The sequence below is a fragment of the Orbicella franksi genome, chromosome 10, assembly GCF_964199315.1.
Source record: "Orbicella franksi chromosome 10, jaOrbFran1.1, whole genome shotgun sequence".
Classification (NCBI taxonomy): Eukaryota; Metazoa; Cnidaria; class Anthozoa; order Scleractinia; family Merulinidae; genus Orbicella; species Orbicella franksi.
The window spans coordinates 19,841,381-19,865,419 of NC_138154.1; the positions used below are offsets into that span (position 1 = coordinate 19,841,381).

The 24,039-nt window shown below is 37.8% G+C and overlaps 2 protein-coding genes and 1 long non-coding RNA gene across 6 annotated transcripts; 1 reads left to right on the forward strand and 2 right to left on the reverse strand.

Moving 5' to 3' along the window:
- Positions 1 to 408: 408 nt before the first annotated feature.
- LOC145500829 (AN1-type zinc finger protein 2B-like) lies at positions 409 to 12,118 on the reverse strand. Of its 2 annotated transcripts, XR_014051146.1 has the most exons (6): positions 11,810 to 12,118; positions 11,536 to 11,590; positions 9,993 to 10,064; positions 9,197 to 9,339; positions 7,599 to 8,092; positions 409 to 668 (listed from the first exon to the last, which is right to left on the reverse strand). XR_014051146.1 is itself a non-coding variant. In XM_081480367.1 (5 exons), the coding sequence occupies exons 1-5, from the start codon at positions 11,917 to 11,919 to the stop codon at positions 8,029 to 8,031; spliced, it is 444 nt and encodes a 147-aa protein (XP_081336493.1). In that variant the 5' UTR covers positions 11,920 to 12,118; the 3' UTR covers positions 7,245 to 8,028. The 2 variants fall into 2 exon arrangements, 1 of the variants encoding a protein (XP_081336493.1); XM_081480367.1 differs by lacking the exon at positions 409 to 668 and having other exon boundaries at positions 7,245 to 8,092.
- On the reverse strand, positions 1,561 to 6,453 carry LOC145500831 (uncharacterized). Of its 2 annotated transcripts, XR_014051148.1 has the most exons (3): positions 6,109 to 6,453; positions 3,338 to 3,532; positions 1,561 to 2,196 (listed from the first exon to the last, which is right to left on the reverse strand). It is a non-coding gene; the product is annotated as an uncharacterized LOC145500831 (long non-coding RNA). The 2 variants fall into 2 exon arrangements; XR_014051147.1 differs by lacking the exon at positions 6,109 to 6,453 and having other exon boundaries at positions 3,338 to 4,049.
- Positions 12,119 to 12,755: 637 nt separating the features above from the next.
- Positions 12,756 to 24,005, forward strand: LOC145500782 (isocitrate dehydrogenase [NADP] cytoplasmic-like). Of its 2 annotated transcripts, none has more exons than XR_014051144.1 (12): positions 12,756 to 12,942; positions 13,168 to 13,207; positions 14,937 to 15,043; positions 15,444 to 15,530; positions 16,367 to 16,527; positions 16,946 to 17,092; positions 18,071 to 18,138; positions 18,643 to 18,711; positions 18,864 to 19,015; positions 19,813 to 19,953; positions 20,752 to 21,388; positions 21,420 to 22,053. XR_014051144.1 is itself a non-coding variant. In XM_081480323.1 (12 exons), the coding sequence occupies exons 1-12, from the start codon at positions 12,927 to 12,929 to the stop codon at positions 22,167 to 22,169; spliced, it is 1,248 nt and encodes a 415-aa protein (XP_081336449.1). In that variant the 5' UTR covers positions 12,756 to 12,926; the 3' UTR covers positions 22,170 to 24,005. The 2 variants fall into 2 exon arrangements, 1 of the variants encoding a protein (XP_081336449.1); XM_081480323.1 differs by having other exon boundaries at positions 20,752 to 20,802; positions 21,961 to 24,005.
- Positions 24,006 to 24,039: the final 34 nt, after the last annotated feature.

Below are 24,039 nucleotides of genomic sequence, written 5' to 3' on the forward strand. Positions count from 1 at the left end.
AACAGCACACACCTTAGCCAAAATGCGAGAATAAACTTTTCTGTGGTTAACCTTGACTCTTGCAAAAAACGAGCGCCAAAGCATAAATAGCTTAAAAGTAATGGCGAATTAGGCACAGGCTCTTGAAAACTGTGTTCGGCCACCTTAAATGTGTTCAAAGTATAGGTATGAAAACAAATCAGTATTTTCTTTAGAAAAGTTAGCTAAACAACAACTTCCATAACTTTCCAACCGGCACAAATTTGAACAAGCTTATTTTGATAAACACTATAGAGAATATACCCCTCTTAGAGGATGATTCAACTGAATGCAGAGGCACTCAAAACACATTTAACTTTGAATACATACATATTTTTTTTATCAAATATTTTATTTCAGTCTAAAAAAAACACTGTAATTATTGTTTCACTTAGTCACAGGAGAATATATATTATATTTTTATCTAATATGTAAAATCACATCGATGAAAGGTGAATATTATTTGTGCGTTTTGTAGTATCGATGTGCCATGATCCACATGCAATTACAGAGTATAATACAGGGGTTTCATTACCATTTTCAGTAGGAGGGTAACTGGTTTTCACAGGTGGGCAAACGTCTTTTGATGTGAACTTCTCTATAACAAAAACCTTCCCTCTAGATGGTCAAACCAGGCGGGTAAAATCTTCCTTACAACCAGTAAATTTGCCAGGTGCCTGGCCAATCATGAAACCCCTGATAACATTTAGTAATACCATACTTGAGCTAATACATTTGGTGCAAAAGCTGATGCCTAGTGGTGATTGGCAGTACAGTTCAGTTTTGTTTTTCATTTTGACCAGCCTATTCCTCAAAAGCACATAGTAGCTAATAACAATTTAGCAATAAGGTCCTAATTTACAATTATTTTACATCATATTCATCTTGGTTTTATGCACAGGATATAACTGGAACCTTACGAGCTGCACACAAATGATCTTCAGCATGTCTGTGCCTAAAATAAGGAACTATGAACTACATTACTAACCGCAGACCACTGTCCAGGACAGTTTCAGATGTCCTTAATATTGTCATCACATGATGCATGTCAGATATTAAACTTTCACCCAAATAAAACGTGTTTGGGATGAGATCAAATACATTCCATTGTACACAGGTGCATCTTTTCAGTAAAGGTGACAGGTGATGTAAAAATGTGGTAAGATCAAAAAAGGGGCACACAAAATGATAGCCTAGTGTGTCACTGATGTTCTTACCACAATTTGATGTCTTCTGGGATCAGTTAGTGAAAAGATGTACAGCAACATGGAATCTACTTGCTTTATATAATAAGACACCAAAAAAAAAAGTGTTAATGAAGTCAACTATGCATCTGTCTTCCAATTGATCATAAGTAAGAAGCAATCAAAATGCAAGTCATTAAAAAAATTAGCATATAATATGACATTAAGAATAACAGGATTCAAAGGTCAAGAAGCACTCTGGCAAACTCTAACTGTCGCTGTTTGGCTAATTGCTAGGTGTCAAATGAAGTTGCAATGGAAACGCAGACAGCTAGGTGCTTTGCTGTCAATAGGCGATTTGCAGGACAGTGTCATTGGACTACAACAACCAGAATCCTTCGCTTTTTTTCTTTTATATGTTAATTAAGGCACTTTGTTCTTCAAAACTGCACTAGGGCTTCAAAATGTAAATAATAAAGAAAAACGAAAGAATTAGCTTGAATCATCGCATACAATTTGGCAACTTTTTCTTTGATGGCCGGTCAACGAGCGCTCAAACGACACTCGAGCGCGAGGAGTTGCATTGACATATGAGGCCTCTGGGCAACTCTAGATCTCCACGTGTGAACTAACTGTTTTCGCGAAATATATATCTAGTCTCAGGGAAAAATGTATTTTACAATTTTGACAGTCATACGATTAAGAGATTACCGGAGATACGGGATAAATGAAAAATTCACGGAATACAGGATATTCAGGGGAAAATTAGCCGGATTTTTTGAAATTGGAATTATAGGGACTGTGACGGCATAATTAACAGGATATGGAACATTTATTTGCTGTCAATATAATACATTTCACGTAAGCATATTCCGTCTTTAGCTACAACTTGGTGAATTAAGCCTCAGTTCAGTTAAACCTCAGTAGTCATCATCATAGCTATAGGCATTAAAAAAATTAGTTGCCTCCATCTTGCTAAGTTCTGGTCTAGAAACTGTAAAGAAAAAAAAACGATTAGAACATTCTGTTAACATAGTTTACTACCTGTTTTGGAAAACTATTCAGAATCAAAAACAACAGTTTCACCGGCTCTGTATGTCTTTTGAGGTGGGCTCGAAGTCCCGGTCGGGGTAATCCCAGAAAAATTGAGTGGGGACGCGCTACCCAAAACCTTACCCCATTTATGAGAAAACTCTGTTATTTTTCCTAACTTATTTATGACCTGACCAATTAAAACTCGATATCCTATATATGACCGTTGCAGCTGGCACAGTTGCCCTAAACATAATATATGAAGGGCTTCGTTGATGCCATGGTCTTATCGATAATGATGAAAAAGTAGCTTCTTCTAAAAGAACATAGCCAGTGCAAGAAAAGAGTGCAAAAACCATACCCTATTCATGACCAAAATGGCCAAAATTGATACCCTATTTATGACAAAAACGGCTGAAGACCATATCCTTTGGGGCCGCAGATACCCATATAGCCCATGTAAGGGAGTACCTCCTCCCCCGGGCTCGAAGCAAAGTTACGGTCGGTATACACAATAGGGGACATATTGCGAGGACATGAAGCGGTGTCACGTAGCAGCGATATTTTCTTTGTGTGACATGACCGTTTTTGCGGAAACGTTCTGTTGCGGGGATAAAATTTTGTCCCCGCAACATGTCGATGCATAAAATTCGACCAGCTGGTTTGAATTCATGCGTACGTCATGAAGCCGGGAAAAAATGACTTCATTTTTCAATGTCGCTTCGTGAGTGTCAGCTTGCGTACGGTCCCTGCATGCAACATGCGCCCTAATATACAAGATAATTCAATCGACATTCATTATTACGTCATTTAACTTTGAAAAGATCAATTTCTCATTCTCTGACTCAGGCAAACCATACATCTGAGGTGTTTATTAAAATCGCTTTGACGGAGTCATAATTAACTATTCCTTGTCGGTTCGTGACAGGCTGACTCGCTTTTCAGCCCATTCTACGTAAACACGTTGGAGTTGGGCAAAAATTTTACGGATTTTAGAACTGAGGCATATGCAGGAAATAACAAATTCAATTCATTTTCAGTCCCTTTTATCTTCCATCATCCAACAGCAACTTTCTCATACTCGAGATGTAAAAATCATATACCATATAGGCTCCTCTTTCGCCGCCTCCACCCGAGCGCTTCTTTCTTCTCTTCTCTGTGCTCTCTTTTCTCGTGTCGTTCTTCCATTTTCTCACGTACTTTCTCCTTGTAAAATCCACGGCGTTTCTGCGCCAAGATGTGACTTAACAAGAACAACATCAACACGAGGGATAGAAGATAAAGTCCTCTGGCCATATCTACTTGAAAATGTAAACAAATCTTTTTATTATTGTAAAATTATAACTAAGCTATCCTCTAAAGTATTTATAACCATGGCCACTGCAAGTAAGTAAGCCAGTGATTAAGTCAGTCAGTCAGTCAGTTAGTCAGTTAGTCACACCGTCAAACAGTCAGTCAGTCAGTTAGACTTAAGTGAGTTAGTATGTAAGCACGTTAATAATATGCCGAATCATTTGTTTGAGTTTCGACGAAAATTCATTGAAAGAAAATTTGCTTCGTCAGCCACAAATAGGAGTCAAATAAAACTCAAGGCGCCACTCACTCCTACATTGGTCTCCTATAGGGTTCAATTCAAATTATACTGAAAATCAGTAATCCACTTCACTCAGTGCAATAAATAGAGTGCACGATTTCTGAGCAAAACCTGACTCCTGCTCAGTGGCGGATCTATGGGAGTGGTTATTATTTTGGGTAAAAAAACTCGCAAAAAGAAGAAAAGCGCAAGCCGGCAGGTTAACCAAAAAAAAGCCTCCCCCCCCCCCCACCCCCCTTAGCTCAAGGTCTGGATCCGCCACTGCTGCTCCCTTACTCCATCAAACTGTAAAATCCGCACGCTAGTCTCGTAACTTTATCACTCCACGGTAAATGGTTAGGAACTAAAATTTGTTCGCAATATAAACGTAAATTTACGTGATTCCTTTAGACCTATAGCCAACTCACGAAACACATAAAAGTCTGAAGACTGACTCGTCATAAGGTGCATGCAGCCCGGCCCAGATCAATTGGATTAAAATTTCGAGTTTGGTTTTTGAGAAGGGAAGAAATCAGGAGAACACAGAGCGATAAAAAAAACCTCGGAACGAGAACAAAAACCAACTCACATATGACGCCAGGCCTAACAATCACTCCCAATAAATCTCTGCGGCGGAACTCTAATTAACGACCCCGCAAGAAGTAGTTGCTATAATGTGTTTTTTTATTATTAATATCAATTTAATTAGCTTCCAGAATTGTTTTCATATTCAGTTTGCCCACAATTCTGACCTAATTGTCCGTACTGACACGTTTACTCAGCTGACCCAAGATGGTTTTTATTAATCTTATTCAGTTCCTCCAATAAGTTTGAGTGAATCATCCGTACATTTCTTTTCGTTCGTGAGACACTTTTTAATGTGCGATCGGTTTGAGAAAGAAATTTGAGTTTGATCTTTCTTTTCAATTACGAGCTTAAGCCTCGAAACCTTAACTCCTCCTCCTGAAGGCGCAAATAGTTGCAATTGAAAATTGGCTTTTGCGATCAACTTTGAAGACAAACAATCTTAGTGATAGAAGCACGTGACTTGGTTTCGGAATGGTGCGCCCGATTTGACAACCAGTGATAAGGACTATTTATTATACATTGAAGTCCTCAATCCCTATTTTAATTGTTGAGCTGCAGATAATTCCTGATATTCTGTCAACTTCCGACGCGGTCGCGTAAAGATCCGTAAATACAGAGACTATTTGTCACCTACAAAGGGCAGTCGCAAAGCTACAAAGTTTTTCCTTGTCGATCGCATTTCAGATGTAAATAATGTTTCGGATAATGTTAGCCAGTGTGAACGCCTAATATACGAAAAAATCTCTATTCATGCAATATTCAGACCAAATAGGCTGCACCTATAACTCATGATGTTCAGTTACATTCTAGGTACTCTGTAAAGATATATACTAAAAAAAATTGCTGAATTCGGTATTTGGTGATATCTAGAATAATCAAGCTTTTTTTCCCCCAGTGATAAAGGTCGTACGGCTGGCTCTAGCCTTTCGGAATCGGTTAATGACACGGCAATCCAATAATTGTTTATTATCCGACGGTAAAATGAGATTGATGAGTTAACCTCTTTCTAGTTTTTGTCGAAGATAGCGTAAGTTTCGAAAACATTCTGTTTAACCAAACTGAAGTAGAGTAACTCGAAATGTTTCCACAAACAAACCCAGTATTTTTGCGGGAAAATGAAAACCAATGCCAGCTAGCCTTAAGAATAATATTTCTAACTGTTTGTTTCTTCTCATACAGCCGGAAGGCACATAGAACAGCTTTTAAATAAAAAAAAAATGCTGCAATTATCACCCACATGTTATCCAGACTTCGTATTAAAACTCTAACAGACCTGAAGTGTAATAGTCTGTGTAATAAAGTATAAATTTCTGCTAGCGAGTTTAAACAAAGGTCACTGTGGTTTATAGTATTATATAAAAGAAAAGTCTTAAAGATAAACCAACATAAATGTTATTTCACGCTTAGGATGAAAAACGGGTAACATTCGTAGGTTTTCTTAGCGAGCCGGGTTTTTTTTTAACGTTAGTCAAAAACTTGGTAGCAAATGACTTCAGAGATTAATGAAGAATTAACATCAGTTTCTTTCGAAAGCGCTTTTCAAAGAGAACAGCACACTCGAAGCACTTTGTTCACAGAAATTATAAATAATTAAAAAACGAGTAAAAACCGAGTAAAAACCGAGTAATAAGCAATAAAAGCGAATTAGGCAATAACAAATTCACTTGCAAATACATCACTTTTCAGTCGACATGGCCAGTTTAAGAAACTTACCTTTTAACTTCGTAAAAATCCTTTAAAAAATTGCCTTTCTCCTAATAAATGTTATGAAAGAGGCAGCGATTTTTCTGGTTTTTCGTTTAACATGTGCTCACCTGGTTATTAAAACTTAGCTGTCATGATCGATACAATTATTGGGTATTTGAACAGTTTTCGGTTTTGAATTAGTTCTTTTTGGTCCTCAAGGGCTTTGCCAATCACGTGTTTCCTGTTTCTTGAAAATAGCATTTAAATGCGTAAGCTTGTCATATTAACATGTGTTTTTGTTTGGTTAGGATTAATTTAAACTTCTGCTTTTCAAACCGTGTGAAATAAATATTTGGCTTGACAAAACTTCGCTTAAAGACTTGGTTTCGTTAGTCGAAGCCAAGTCGATCACTCGTTAAACGTTTTTTTGTTTTGTTTTGTATTATGTTTTTTTGAAACGCTTATAAAAGGGATTTAAGTTTTCAACCTGACATCGGCTATTGTAAACACAATCAAATTGACAATCGTAATGAGAATAGTTTTCTTCTTTGCATCTGCTGTTTGCAGTTTTGCCACTAGAAAATGTAATCCTTAGGGGTGGGTGGACGTAGGAGTTGAAACAGCCTATACAGCTCGGCCTAGTCCCTACGCGTTCTAGACTCGAGGAGTCTGGGGTTTGCGCGGATAGCAAGGAAATAGAGAACACCTTGGGACATGGCTCTGTACAATCCATATACAATACTGAATGGCCAATGGGGTTAGGCTTTTGACCTGTTGGTGGATCTCAGATGGGTGTACTTTTTCTGCTCAATGTTCAAATGTTTGGCTTTGGAATAAACAGTACACTGAGGACTGCCTATGGGTTTTTTTTTTGTAACCTTGCTTGCTTTACATCATTGAGTGAGAAAGACTTCATTACTTGAGGGCACGGTCATTCTATGCAAGCTCTGTTGAGCTTTTGACATAATTTCAGAAGTTCTGAATTTTCATAAGTTCTTAAGACTTCCAATCCAGTAAGCTCTTCCATATTAGCTCTTCAATACTCAGAGAAAATTTTCCATAATTTGGTCTGTTGCAGTTAAAATGTGTACCAAGTATAGGTATAAAAATAATTCAGTATTTTCTTTAGAAAAGTTAGCTAAATAACAACTTCCATACTTGAATAAGCTTATTTTGGTAAACACTATAAATATGTATATAAATATATTTTTTTTATCAAATATTTTATGTAAGTCTAAAAACAAAAACAACAACAAAAAAACACTAAATATTGTTTCACTTAGTCACAGAGAATATATTATATTTCTATCTAATATTTAAAATCACATCCATGAAAGTTGAATATCATTTGTGCGTTTTGTAGAATCAATATGCCATGACCCACGTGCAATTACAGAGTATAACACAGGGGTTTCATTGACATTTTCAGTAGGAGGGTAACTGATTTTCACAGGCGGGCAAACGTCTTTTGATGTGAACATCTCTATAACAAAAACCTTTCCTCTAGATGGTCAAACCAGGCAGCCATCAATTTGTGCGGTGCCTGGCCATTCATGAAACCCCTGATAACATTTAGTAATACCATACTTGGGCTAATACATTTGGTGCAAAAGCTGATGCCTAGTGGTGATTGGCAGTACATTTCAGTTTTCTTTTCCATTTTGGCCAGGCAGTTCTTCAAAAGCACATACAGTGGAACCCTGTTAATACAACCACCTTCGCGCCATGGAAAATTGGTCATATTAACGGGGTGGTTGTATTAAAGGGGTTCTTTAAATAAGAAAATGACTGACTGAGCTTTTTTGGGGGCCAGAATAAAGTGGCCATAATAATGAGGTGGTCGTATTAACGGGGTGGTCGTAAGGTGGGGTTCCACTGTAGTATCTAATAACAATTTAGCAATAAGGTCCTAATTTACAATTATTTCACATTGTATCCATCTTGGTTTCATGCACAGGATATAACTGGAACCTTAAGGGCTGCACACAAATGATCTTCAGCATGTCTGTGCCTAAAACAAGGAAATATGTGATTGAACAACATTATTAACAGCACACCACTGTCCAGGACAGTTTCAATTGTCCTAAATATCGTCAACACACGATGCACCCCAGACATTAAAGTTTCACCCAAATAAAACATGTCCACTGGGATGAGATCAAATACATTCCAAAGTGTGGTGCATCTGTTCAGTAATTGATCACAGATGATGTAAAAATGTGGTAAGAACGAAAAAGCGGCACACAAAATGATAGCCTAGTGTGTCACTTCTGTTCTTACCACATTTTGATGTCTTCTGTGATCAATTAGTGAACAGATGCACAGCAACATAGAATCTACTTGCTTTATATAATAAAGACACCAAACAAAAGCGTTAATGGTCAAAGTCAACTATGCATCTGTCCTCCAATTGAAGGGGTGCATGAAAAAAGACCCTAAGACAGTCTAAGTGACAGATAGACTGCAACATTCTCCTTGCAAATCGCTTTTCACTTCCTTCTATGAGAAAGGAGAATTCAACATGAGATCAAGAGTCACTTAGGGCTTTTTTCCACACACCCCTTCAATTGATCATTAGTAAGAAGCAATCAAAATGCAAGTCACTAGGATAATTTGGCATATTATATGACATTAAGTGTAACAGGCATCAAAGTTCAAGAAGCATTCTGGCAATCTCTAACCGTTGCTGTTTTGCTAATTAATAGGAGTCAAAGAAGCTGCAGTGAGAACACAGACAACTAGGTGTTTTGCTGTCAATGGGCGATTTGCATGATGGTGTCATTTGACTGCAACTACTATAATCCTTCACTTTTTCTGTTTTATAAGTAAAAAAAAAAACAACTGTTTATCAAAACTGCACTGGGGCTCCAAATTTAAATAATAAAGAAAAACAAAAGGAATTCTGGTAGTTGTAGTTAAATGACAATATTGTGCAAATCTGCTATTTGTTCAAGTTGTACATGTACTTAACTGTATCAAAACCAAATAGGTAGGTAAAGTATGCATGCGAGCCAAGTAGCCCATCAGGTCGGTGTCTATCTCCGGTTTCAGATTTAAACCAAATAATTCACTGAAAATATATAAACTTTGAGATAAAGTTGTCACACCTCCTTACCTTATACAGTGGTTCTTATTACACTCTGTGCACACAAAAGGCATAAGTCCATGTTGACGACAACTTTTCAAAGAACACTTGTTGCTTTTCTTTGGTTTGCCTATCACCAGACTCTTGCAACCACTGAGAATGTGTCTCTCAACCTAAAGGACAAGAGTGAACTTCATTTATAACAATGAATATAAAATTATAGTCAGTGGCATTTTCTTAAATTGCCTATGTAGATGCATGGCAAATGAGTGACACCTTGAAGTCAAAAGACATAGACATGATTGACACATGACTGTCATTGAACTTACAAAATAAAGATAGTCTACCCATGTGTAACATGACTGCTATCTTACTGTGCGCAGAATTGGAGCATTCAACCCCAATAACTAATGAGATTTATTTATTCACTACTTTGGATTCTACAAAATTTTTTGCCAAAGCACAACTGTAAAGGTCTTGCAAGTTGGATTCTGAAAGATTTATTGCCAAAGCACAACTGCAAAGGTCTTACAATGCAGTAACAAAAACAACTCTCAGAAAACACTGTTTTTCCAAACCAAGTTCAAGTAAACTATAAAAAAAACACATGAAGTAAAACTACACCATATATATGGGTTACTGACCAAGTGTGAGGTCAAGATGGCTGGATATTGGCCAAGTTCTTTTTTTTTTTGCGTATTTATGGACTGAGATGGAATAGAGGTCCATAAACTGTCATGCACACACAAAAAAACCATCACTGGATTACCTATATAATAAAAATTAGGCATATTGTAAGACCATTATGAGCTACTTAATATCTAACCTGTGTGTTGATGTCCTCATCTTTGGACTTCTTTATAATTTGATTACAGATTGGACAAACAGGAACATGAACCTACATTTATTTGAAAAGAGTAGAGTGTTCATTTAAACAAATGCTCGTAATGGATGTCAGCCATATTATTTTTTTAACCCTTCCAGTTTAGAATGCTGGAGTCCAGATCAAGTGGTCTGGGTTCAAGCTTTGGCCAGGGTCACTGCGTTGGGTTCTTGGGCAGGGCACTCTACTCTCACCATACCTTTCTCCACCCAGATGTATTTGAATGGGTACTGGAAAGTACCCTAAGATGGACTAGCATCCCATACATAGATGAATCTCTGGATATATCAATGTCTAGATAGCAGCATACATGTAAAGATTTTAAGGAAAATGACCAATTTTTTAAGTTTGCAAGACATGTTTCAACAGAGCTTCTGTCATCTTCAGTTGAATGAATGATTACAAAGCAAGTTGAATAATAAGTAGGCAAAAATGCTAATTAAGACAAATAGTAACAACAGAACATGAAAAGGTGTAAATTAAAAGGATAATTTTAGATTTACATGGTGTAATTGCTGATTGAGGGAAGGTAGTTCTTTTTGAATATGAATAGCCTCCTTTATCTTGAGTTGAAAGCTGGTAGTGGTGTGATCTAAAATATGAAAGCAGTCTATTGAACACAATGAGTGACAACGTTCAGAATTCTGAAGATGTTTGAAGATGTGAGAGGCCCTATCAACGGCTAAGTGCTCACGTACGCGTGTGGAAAAATGTCGGGAGGTTTCGCCGACATAACAGGCATTACAGCCCGCACATGTAAACTTGTAAACCACATGTGAACGAAGCCCGTCGGGGATAGGGTCTTTCACACCTAAAAGGTTACCTATCTTAAAGGAAGAAAAAACTAATTTGATGTCTAAATCATTACAATAGCGCTTGATTAAGTGTCGACTCTTCTTCACTCACAATCTAAAATTATCCTTTTAATTTACACTTTTCACGTTCTGTTGTTACTATTTGTCTTAATTAGCATTTTTGCCTACTTATTATTCAACCTGCTTTGTAATCATTCATTCAACTGAAGATGACAGAAGCTCTGTCGAAACATGTCTTGCCAACTTAAAAAAATTGGTCGTTTTCCTTAAAATATATCAATGTCCAGACGATAGAAAAGTTTGTTTTGTCAACACTTATCCACTCGATAGTGATTTATCAGTGGATAGCATTATCAGCCTCTGAACAACTGGGCCCTGACTATTGACTCCGGACGTACCTACATTGTAGTCCCTTCAATTCAGAAGACATACATTGAAAAAAATTGAAATCAGTTTGCAAGATGTCTCATATATGCTGTTTCATCGTAAGTCAGCAAAATCCTTTACTATATCGCCAGATTAATTTTAATTATTATTTTGTGAGCTTACTGGTTATATATCGCAAAGAAACGCCATATTTCTGGCCGGGCATACCCTGGATAAAGCATTAGCTTCAATTTATTATTTAATATTAATTTAGTCAACAAGCTCCAATAATCCTTTATACTTACATCAGTTAATCCGACATGCGAACACTGGTGTTCTTCTGAGGTGCGATGTTCTAAGCTAAAAGCCAACAAAATAACGAAAAATAAGACTAAAAAAATATTCAGATCATCGATCGAAACAGCTATTACTAGCTATAGTATGTACATATAACGTAGATATACCAAGCGTCCCGGTTAAAATAGTAAAACAAAGTAACATCTCATCTTGAGGTCAATAAAAACATTGACTCACAGAACTCAAAAGAAAATAAACCAGGAAAAAATTTAAAAGACTTACCAGAAAACTTCTTTACAGTGCGAGCACTGAAATGGCAAGAAGTCAAGTCGCTTGCATGATGCTAAACTGCAGTGCTTTCCAATCGAAAGTAGATCGGCTTCGTCTGCCATGATGGAGCTTTGGTTCCAATGTACTTACTCATCGTTCTGGTGAGCCGTTTATATACTTTCTGCTGACTCATAGTGTGAATCAGGAATACGACTTTTCCTGACTCATCGGATTCACGAATGGTCCAGAAATTTCTGGTCACATCACCACCGCTGACCAATGGTTCCCAGTCTCCTTGGAGATATATGAAATGAGATACGAACTATTCGAGTGTTAAAAGCTTTTTCACCAGAAAGTAAAGTAGCCTGCTCGCCTGCGCCGCAGGCAGGCTAACCCGCGGATTTTGTGATACGTCCGGCTGCAACGCAGGCTGCAGCCTGCTAAAGCATCCAGTTTTCTCGGCTGTTATTTCACGCACAACTCTGAGAGCCGAAAAAACCGGATGCTCTCGCAGGCTAACGCAGCGAACGAGTGAAATATTTCAACAAGAGAAGAGAAATTTAGTATCTCCAAGCGACCATGTAATTTTCTTTTTATTTTATTAAAATCCTCACGCTACGTAAACATAACAATGATGACGTTTTTGACGATTTCTCGATTAGCGTTTTATCGATTTGCTACCAGCCTACCACTCGGTATACCACTAAATTTTATGTAATAAAAATAAATTAACAACGATAAATCAATATAAAACATAAACATCCCAGAGCCTGAAAATTAATTTGAAAGTGATACAAATTTAGTTCTTTAGCTTTAGAATTGAAGTTGTTACACGGCTGAGTCGTTGCACAAGATAGAATGTTTGTCAAGTGGAACTAATAAGACTAAGCTGTGTTTTCCGCGCAAGGAAAGCGTCCCTGGGAGTGTCTGTTATGTAGCAAAACTATTTATAATTGATGAGATCATCAACAACGCCGGGGTTCACTTTCATTACCCACGCAAGGTTTCTCGGGAAATTTGTGCTACAGAACAGCAAAGCTGTGGATATTTCGAAATTTAAGTGCTTCGAGAATTAACAGCTAGCGTGTGGCGCGAATCGTGGAATCTCTGTCTACTGTAAAAACACAACATGGCGAAAATACAAGGTAAGATCTCATCCTTAAATGACTTACATGCATTTTGGAAGCGTCATGGTAATTCCGCGTCGTCATGATTTCCCATTTTGTCGCATAAGATATTTTGCACAGCTCATCTCCACAGCTGTTTGTAGCTTTCGATCGGGATAATTTTTCTTTGTACGAGAGGCTTTGATCGTTCCGTGTGGTTAATTTAACATTGTTAAAACTGTCGTCCTTTCTTTGCCCTTGTAGCTGGTGCAGTTGTAGAAATGAAGGGAGATGAAATGACCAGGTAAGCGAACGGGTGACTGCGGGTCTTGTACTATATGTAGCTAGAGTAGCTGGTAAATTTTACAATCGGGCTAAGTACAAGGTTCAATTGAAAAATGAAATCGAATTAACCGGATATGTTACGCTTTTGTATGAAATTCAACGTCTAAAGATTAAATCTTTGCAACTTTCAATTTCACCACACACAGGGAATTTATTAAAAATATTGTTCTTTTAATCTAGTATGTAAATTTATTCGCGTGGGTGACTGCGGAAACTGACCCGTCCATGACTCCAAGGTTTCGCAATTTATTTCGTGACACATTCGAAACGCAGTGAAATAAAACATGCAATCACGCAAAACTATCTGTAATATCACGGTTGTATATGTTGTTGGGAACATTCTGGCACAAATTGTTATTAACCTAGGAGTCAATAAGCTCGGATATTTACTGTACCGTTCAATGCGTCGGCTGAGTGCGTCCGTGCCTCAGGGATTAAAATTTAAACTGTCATGCAAGGGTCAAGGTACAAGGAAATGCCAGAGATACATTGGCATTGTGGTAAATAAATTTGTCTTGGATCCGAAATCATTCAAAACCGTTAAATTTTTGTTTTTTATTGACTCGTATTCATTATGAATAATAAGTTCTGTAAAACAAAGGGAAATTAAATTAAACTGGTACTTTGAACAGTTTGAAAACTACAAATAAGAAAAATGTCAGCCACACAGGGGAGCAGCAAGGCAAATGTATTACACACTTTTTTTATAAGAAGACTGTTTTTTCTGGCAAAGGCTGAAAATTCCTTTTAGTTTTCTGCCGATTTTAGGCTGAAAGTATTCTTGTGAATATTCTTAGATTACAGCGTATGATTTTTCTGTTTTGAAATATATAATTGGTGTCTGGATAGTGTTAAAGTAATTTTGGAGCCAGACTGCAGGCAATAATTATTAACAATCATTGCTAATTATTGGATGGGGTTGAGCAAAATATCATGATTTATGAGTGGCGAGCAGGTCAATTATTTGCCAAAGCCGAAGCCTGAGGCAAATAATTGATCTGTGAGACACAGGCAAATCATGATATTTTGCGATAACTGAGTTTAATAACTGTTTTATCATTCTATCACCAAGTTTGTTTCTTATTTAAATCACTCTATCTGACCGCTCAGGGAAGTGTCGGATCTGCCATTTTTTCAGTCAAAAGCGCAATTAGGATTGTGCATGAGCAGAATATTATTTGCAGCAAAACACATTTAGACATACTACGCATGAGCAGACTATTATTTGTAGGCAGTTATTTGCAGGTCACGTGGTGGACTTTCAGCTAATGAAAAGGAAGTTGACTTCAAAGAAAAGGAAGTTGACTTCTTGCAGAAATATTAATAGCATCGAACATCATGGCTAGTGCTGTTTTTGTTGCTCTTTGGCTAGTTTTGCCTTTAGAAAAAGGAAGAATTGTATACAGTTTAGTTAAAAACATATAATAATTGTATTGTTATTACAAATTTTCAACACACAAAATTATAATTAATATTCTTTTCAAAATCTCAGCCTCAGGTTTAACATAGTCTTAAAATATGCTTAAAATTTTGCAATTTTCTGCCTCAATGTTCTTATAAAATATATTCTTTTGAAAAAAAGAGTGTATCTGGCGTGCTAAATTAAGATGATATCAAATAGTAATTTGCTATGTTTTCTTTTAGACTAGAAAATTACAAATTTAACTATGCACTTTTCCTCTTTGTAGGATCATATGGGAGCTTATTAAGGAGAAACTTCTTTTTCCATATTTGGATATGGATGTGAAGTCATATGACCTTTCCATTGAAAACAGGGATCAGACTGATGACAAAGGTAAGCAGGAATTTGATTATTCCATAGCTCTATATTCATCTATTTATTGTAAGTTTTGCATACCCACTGTACATGTCCCTCTCTCTGGTTTAAGCTAAAGATGACATGTCTGCAAAGTTAATCCAGTGTTAAAGAAGTCTCGACAAAAGTCTAAAATCTTATATCCTATCCTATATTAATGATCTCTGTTGAACCTTTGTATATAGTTTTTTTTTTCTAACTTGCTACTTATTAGTTACATGTAGTCTAGTAAACTCTTCTTTTGAATTTCTACTCCTATGTAAAGATAAATAAATATTTGGACATCCAATTGAACAGCTGTGTGATAAGATTGACCCGCCTACAGGCTAAGGCTGGTCTCAGAGAATTCTCTGACACGGTTCTGTCTTTACTTAATCAGTAACTGTGGATGCAGCGGAAGCAGTGAGGAAATACAATGTTGGCATCAAATGTGCTACTATCACTCCGGACGAGAAGAGGGTGGAAGGTCAGTATGCATTTTAAGTTAATTAGAAAAATCTTGGAGGGTTAGATGTCAGACATCCAATAGTTTTTCTCAATGTATTCCAGTTTAAATTGCAGCTGATTGCTAGCCAATAGATTTAATTAGTGGTCACTAATTAATTTGTGCTTATTCCAATCAATATTTTGAATCAACATTTAACATTAATCAATCGTAATTTCTATTGCATATTGGTTAGTTTATCTGTTTCTACCCAAACTTTCTACCCTGGCTCTGCTAGCCCCTATGATTATTCCAGGCAGCCAGCACTCTATTTTTTATTGTTGATATCTTTGTAGATTTTGTAGTTATTTAATAGTTTGAGAGAGTGCAAATAAAGATTGATGTTGTTGTTGTTACAAGAGGGATATCTGAGATACTGATACACTGTAACTGATGTGCACAGCTGATTTCATTCAGATACTTGCAGTGTTGCTGGACCATTTTGACTCCGTTTTGTATTTTTGCACTGGAAACTAAGACACTACATGACTGCATACATGTACATACTGATTAATTACTGGGGTGGAGTCTCTTGAACATGTGACACTCATGTAGGATGGATTAAGATGCACTAGCTATCATGAGATGTATTGGCCAGAATAATAAGAAATGCAGTCTAGCCCTCGTTATTGCGACAGAGCTGTCATGAGTCACTAGCTGGGAAAATCTCCCCAGCCCTACTTCTCCATCTTGGCCAGCTTCCTTGCTTAGCATTTCTTTGCATAGACAGCCTGAAACACTTTCAAAAGTTGGGAGTTAAATTTCATTTGAAGTGAGCCTTAAATACCATTGATATCTGTTTTATGTCACATTGTTAGAGTTTAATTTGAAGACAATGTGGAAATCTCCCAATGGTACAATCCGTAACATTCTTGGTGGAACTGTGTTCAGGGAGGCAATAATCTGTAAGAACATTCCAAGACTTGTACCAGGATGGATGAAACCAATTATTATTGGTCGTCACGCTCATGCTGATCAGGTAATCATAAAGAATTTGGCAAGATTTGAAATTCATGATTTAATGGGAATATCAAGGGCTCTAGTAGGAAATATCCATGGACACCCAACCTTTGGAACAAATATGCGGCATAATCTTCTTTGTGCTTGGTAGTACATAAGGCTGAATACTGCTACTAATGAGTTCCAATACTTCTTGTCAGCTGTAAGCCCATCGTTGGATCTGGCTCTAAGTCCAGCCTGAGCCAATCTGTAGAAGGACGATGAAAATTCCAAAGAGGTGGAGACCTGAGAGGTTAAAATGTTAAAAGAAATTGAAAGTATGCAGCTGATAAAAATGGAATTCTGGCCAGATTTAAACTTGAAACTTCTCCAAATTAAATTAAATGTAATTATAATAAATTCTATAGCATTAAAACTAACACCTAGAATGTTTTCAGTACAAAGCAACAGACTTTGTTGTTCCTGGCGCTGGCAAAGTTGAGATGGTTTTCACTCCCTCTGACGGCAGCAAGCCAATCAAACATGTTGTGCATGATTTCACTGATGGTGGCGGAGTCGCAATGGGGATGTTTAATACAGATGAGGTAAACAGGTTAACACAGGCTTTAGGATCATATTTATCGGTCACTCAATGTGGCATCCATGGTGACCCAACAGTTGACACTTTCAAGTGAATCTAAATCAAGCAATCCAGGCTAGCTGGGATCAATCTGTTGCTTTTTTCAGACAGCACCTAACTCTCACAGTTAACCTCTTTACACTCGGGATTCAGGGTTGTTCATGGTTGTTGGATGAATAACCACTGATAAATCACTATCCAGTGTTTAGTGCATTGGTCTGTTTCATCAATTTTTTTTTTATCCAGTTGATGGTGTTTAATCCACCCTTTGAACAACTGGCCCCATAAGAATTACTGGAGATCTCTTATTGAGACCTCATAGAATGAGCAGCCTGGGCTAACCTGCAATGGACTAGCATCCAATCTGAATGCAGGGGCCCAGGGGTGGGGGGGTGGGGGGGAGTAGCAATACTCCCAGTTTCTTCATGCTGCAGAAACCAAGATCTGGCACTTTGGTGTTCAGGATTGACTGTAACAAAATGTCTGGAATAAATTGCATCCTCAGTCCAGCTTAAAAAGACGAATGCTCTTTACTGAGACCCACTGTACAATGAAAATTTTTTCTTGGTAAATCAATATAATTATTATTACTAAGTAGATGGTGAGTTTTTGTTTGTTACATGATCACCAGTAATAGTAGGACTTCTCCATCATGGCATTTACTTGAAGTGAATTAGCAGTGGCAGATCCAGACCTTGAGCTAAGGTGGGGGGGGGGGGGGGTGTCTTTTTTTTGTTTGCCCTGCTGGCTTTTCTTCCTTCTGTGATTTGTTGTTTAACCCAAAATAAGGGCAGGCTCTTGTCCCCGGGTCCCTCCCTGAGATCCCTCGCTGATTAGTCATCACAGTGCATTTCTCCCAGCCCAGCAAGGGTCATGTTTGACGATACTATTAGTGGTATATGTAGTAAAGATGCTATCTAATCACTTGTGACTTTCTTCACAGTCCATCAAGAACTTTGCCCACAGTTCTTTTCAATATGCATTGCAGAAGGAATATCCCTTGTACATGAGGTAGATGAAACTGTTCTTGTTGTTGATCATGATCATATATTAACTAGGATGTGTCTGTAGGGATCTAAATCTTACTATACTACTGTAGTCTTGTCTCTAATTATGACAGCACTGCGAGGAAGGAGAATGATATTCACTGCTCCTTATATTTTTCTGGCATTGTGATCAATTGGGGTTACTTTAAGATCTACTAAATTTATATCTTAAATAAATGACGCTGCTATTATTTCAGGTAGCTAGATAATGTGACCAATTTACAAAAGTCAGGGCACTGGATTTGCCTCCAGACATGTTCAGGTGTCAAATGGTCTTTAATTTCAAACAGGTCATGTTATACATTTTTTGAAGGCTTAAGACCAATGTCAGCTGGGAAACAAACAGGTCAATCTTGAACCATTGTTTGGACTGTTCTATAATAATATTTTACTATTAATATTGATCTTCTTGTAGTTAAAATTTCATTTTTCCCTATCACACCTATCTCATTATGTTACTCTTTTTCAGCACAAAGAACACAATTCTTAAAAAGTATGATGGTCGATTCAAGGATATTTTCCAGGAAATATATGAAAAGTAAGTATTTTTTTGTGAAGGGGGTAGGAGGGTGTCTTCGGTTCAAATCTGGTAGAGAGGGGCAGGAAGAAATTAATTACAACTGATTGTACTCTGGTAACAAAAGCTGAGTTGATCTGTCAGTGTGACCACATGCATTTTTTTATCTCCAGAGACTACAAACAGCAGTTTGAAGAGAAAAACTTGTGGTATGAACACAGATTAATAGATGACATGGTGGCTTATGCACTTAAGTCTGAGGGTGGCTTTATGTGGGCATGTAAAAACTACGATGGCGATGTACAGTCGGATTCTGTTGCCCAAGGTAGGTGGTCCTTGACTGGGGCATGTTTTGCACAAACAGGATTAACCAGCCGGCAATCAAATACATGCTCTTAGTTTTCACGGCAGGAACACCTGATTGCAGGTTAAAGAAGATAAGGTGTGTTTCCTTCATGCAGGTACTGTTTGTCATCTCAATTCTGTGCCTCAGTACATTAATAGGCTAACCTATTCCAGGCAATGGTTATAAGGATGGTTAAGGAGATGACTAAGGCATGGCTAAGGAGAGATTCCCGCATGCCCCTACCCCTTTTCCCTCTCAACAGTCGAACTTTTTGTTGCTCCCCTTAATAGAGAGGTTAAGTATTATGTTCAAAAATCAGTCTTTGGTTGTCTTTCTTTTGTGGTTTCAATGCACTAGTGTGAGAATATTTGTTTAGATTTGCTGTGAACAGGAAGACTTTTTTTAGAAAAACAAACTTCTGTTGTATTGTTTTAAGGATTGCAGGTAAAGAAAACAAAATCAGAGAAAATTTTTGCGATTTGCCCAGAACGTTTTTCACCAAAAAACCGAATACCTAAAGAAGGCTGAATTCATGTAATTGTTGCCCTCCCAGTGACTGCAATTGGTGGGACTATGGGAGTATGCTTGTATGAAAGACAGGGTGCAAGGAATGATCATGAGAGTATCAGGGAGTCAAAAGAAATTATAGCGATCCTCTCATACCCTCACGGTGTGCCCCTCCACCCTTTCCCCTCCCTCCCTCCCGTTAGAGTGAATGCTACTACAGTCTACAAGACTTGGCAAAATGTCATTTGATTGAGCGCATATGTTTGCAGGATTCGGTTCGCTTGGCATGATGACAAGTGTTCTGGTCTGCCCTGATGGTAAAACAGTGGAAGCTGAGGCGGCGCATGGAACAGTTACAAGACATTATCGCATGCACCAGCAAGGCAAAGAGACCTCTACAAACCCAGTCGGTAAGGCTGAGCACTTGACATAATGCTTTGCAGTAAAATGCAACCATAAATCTACCTCCTTAAAGAAATCTTGTTCTCAAGCTCTTCTTCAATTCTTGAGGAATGTTCCTGGGACAGGGGGATTTGGGAGGGGTTCGCTCAAACCCCCTAACTTGAACAAATAAGACATCAAAACACGCTGACTTGGACTCGGAATAACGGAAATCTCATTTCTGGGAACCTCAATTTTAAAAGGTTTCTGGGGGAGGATGCCCCCAGACCCCCCCCCCCCCCCCCGCCCTTTAAGGCCAGCGGGTGACAAGCCCAAGAATGTCTGCGTGGGAGCCTAGTCAGCCCCCGACCAAAAGTCGGTTAGCCCCCATATTCACGCCGGAAGGACGAGAAATAGATAGTGTTTTGTACTTCTGGTTGGAGGCTGAACGGTTTGGGGCTAATCGACTTGGGGGCTAAACGACTGGTTACCGAGATCTGTATTCTGCGCCAAACAAGCTAGTGAGGAGCGAGTAAGGATGGAGAAAGACTGGGAACAGGGTTACCTCCCACCATGCGGGTTTGTAGAATTCCTTGTATTTAAGAAACAGAAAACCATCTCCGTGCTTCCATCTAGTTACAGAAACACGAGTGGAACTGTTTGTGAGAACGAGAAATGCTGATAGAGACGCGGAGTGAACGTTTTCGGGAACTAGAAATGAAATCATTTATCTATTTCCATAAACAAGCGTTTCACTAACGTTTAACTCCCTGCCTACGGGGAATCTGGTGAATTCTATTACTCATCTGCTTTCTCTTTGACCCTAGCTTCCATCTTTGCGTGGACAAGAGGTCTGTTGCATCGAGCCAAACTGGATGGTAAGTGTTGTTCACAGGCAGAAAGAACACTAGGTACCGAGCACTATGCCACACTGAAGTGTTTTCAATGAACGACAGATGAAATCCAAGCCTTTAGACTCTCGGTTGTCCTTCTTTCTAGGGGAGGGGAGAAGGGAACATGGTAGATTTAACAACGGCAGTCTCGGATGCTTTTTGCAACAAGCTTATCTCTGGTCTTCTCAATGAGCCATTTCTAGTGCGCTCTTACGAAACCATTCCGAATACATTCCACCCACAGGTTCAATTTTATGCAAATCAAACTTATTTTAAAAGAGGCTATTCAAAGAGAACAGCCCTCTTTGAATCATTAATTACACCATGTAAATCTAAAACTATCCTTTTAATTCTCACAGTTTTACGCTTTGCGTCATTTTGTTGTAACAATTAGCTTTTTCCCATTTATTATAAATTCTACTTACAACGCTCTGTACATTAATGAACTAAAGATGACAGGAGAATCTGTCGAAATATGTCTTTGAAACTTAAAATTCTGTGTCGTTTTCTTGAAATTCTTGACTTGCCTGCTGCTATCAAGACCCTTTGGAAACTCATTTTCATATGAGAGGTTTTTCACTAGAACTCGTTTTGAAACAGAGGTACAAGGTAACTCGTAAACGGCCTATTACCTTAGCAGTCCTGGATGCTCTGACACTTAAATTAAGTCTCTTTTTTTTTTTCGCTCATCGAATAAGGCAAATTTAAGGTTTTTGTGCTGTCTAAATGAAAATAAAGCAAACGACGATGTTAAGTATGTCAGTTTTGGTTGGAACCTACGACTCAGGACGTTTTCCATTTCGTCAATTTAATTCCGGAATTTTTGGTTCCGCGATAAATGACGAGCGCTTTTGTGTTTCGTTCTACTGAAAAACTCTCGGAAAATACGGTTTTCTTGGGGCCTGCCTTCTTAACAGTTTCGTTTACTTTTGCTTCTGAAAATCTTTTAGTTAGGGAAACGAAAAAAACCTCCGAACCGAAATTTCCTGAATTCTTGACTAAATGGAGTGCACCCCCGGATTTTCGAAAGTCAATTTACGCTATTTTGGGATTAAGCGTCATCTTGCCAGCCAAGTGTTGGTAGCAGGGCCCAGGTTCGAAGCCCTTTGTACCTATGTGGGTTTTTTTGTTTGTTTGTTTCAGGCAATGACAATCTTGCCAACTTTTGCCACACTTTGGAAGAGACGTGCATCGAAACAATTGAAGCCGGTCACATGACAAAGGACCTCGCCGGCTGTATCAAGGGATTGTCCAATGTACAGCGATCGGATTATCTCAATACTTTTGACTTCCTTGATAAAATAGCTGAAAATCTTGCCGTCAAGTTGAAGCAGTCACCAAGTCGTTTGTAGCGAGTCAGGTGACTTAAGAATGATAGAATTTTGTTGACTCCTGCTTGCCAGGCACGATAGGATAACAACTCTAGTTTTTGAAATGTTATTTTAACAATAGGACCAAGTGATCCAAGCAGCATTTTCTTGCAAACCGTCGTGCTGCAATGTTGAATTACAAGTTTGGAAGCGTGTTTACGTCCCGGAAGGAACTCCCAAATGAAAAGGAAGAGTTAAAAAAGCGGTTTTGGTACCTCATTGAGTGTTCAGCCTTAAAAGGTCCACAGCGGTACCTTTCAGGGTATTTAGCCGAAGCAAATATGACAGGAGATAATGTGTTATGCTAGAATTGGTACCTCTTAGGGGAGAAAAAAAAAATTCAAGCCGCCCCCACAAAACAGGATCTTGGTACCTCCTAGGGGGTTCTTTTCAAAATTTCCCACGGGCACCTCCGTCCATTTCATATGGTAGTCCACTGCCGGGTTTTACGTGTGATATCACCGTATTGCAACTTGAGGGAACACGTACGCGAACTGGTCTCGTATATAGCATAATTTTGCGACAACTTATTACAAGAAAATGCCAGGCGTATTGCATACCCTTTCTGCGTAGTTTCTGCAAACTCTGATTTGAGAAGTAAATGGTAAATTAATGTGGTGTGGAATTTTAGGTGGTTTTTCCAATTCAACTATTTTATTTAGCGTACGTTTTATTGTTGCATTAGGTTTTAATGGTTTTTATTTAACGTATTCGTAGCAGACAGTTGTCATGGCAGGTTATATCAATGACGATGTTGGGAGCTTTGTTTGAAGATTACTTTATGGTTTTTAGAATTTAAAATTTCATCATTTGAGCATAGTTAATAGAGGAGACTTGTTATGGAGCCCAGAAACATCAAAGAAGCAAACAAAGATGCCAAGATTTTTGTTGGAAGGTCCACGACCGTGCACACACCTTGTTCACTATTTACGTAAATGACCTGAAATGTTAATAATGTAAATTCTTAATATTCAATCTTAAATTTTGTAAATTTTTAAATCTTTAATACTGTAATTAATTTTAGACTCCTTTCCCATTTTGTTTATTCATTTTAATTGACGTATTTTTTATCTTTTTTATTCCTTTTGTAACTGAAAAGCCCCTTTGGGGAGTTGCAAATAAAGTATGTATGTATGTAATCGTTTGTTTTGCGCTCATACACTATGCATGAATTACGTAACCAACACGTTTCTATTGGTTAGTTCCTCAGTGCGGAGTAAACAACTATTGTGTTTTGTGCACGGTCAAGGCCAAAAAAGGGGACAAAAACTGATACAACAAAGAACTTTGTCGGGTTTCATTACCATTCCCGTCTATTAACTATGATCTGAGTAATTGAATTTAAGAAATTAAGGATGCATAGACCATCTTGCAAGAATGTCAGATATAAGTCAAATAAATTTTAAATCATTTCTATTGTGCAAATGGCCGTAAAGGCTTGAAATCTTGTTTTAAATAAATCCCAATTTGACTGATGATTTCAAAGTCTATGGGAAATAACAAAAAAAAAATTGAATCTTAATCATTAATGTAATATATACGTATTCATCCGTGTAGCTTCGCAATTAATCCGTTTTTTTTTTCTCTTCGCGGTGAAGATTAGAAGATGGCCTTTTTGCCACTGTTAGTGATAAGAACTGTTTTTAATTTCAGAGGAAAACGGCCTCTTTGCGTCTGTGTCAATCACGTTTGTTAACAACCTTTTCTCTTATTTTGACACAACTTTTTGTTAACCTGTAGGTAAACAAAGTTAGTAATGTGATAAATTATTGATATATTCTATTCGTGTCTGTAAATCGTATGCAATTAAATTATGTTTATAGCACGAGGTATCAAAATTGTTATGTTTCTT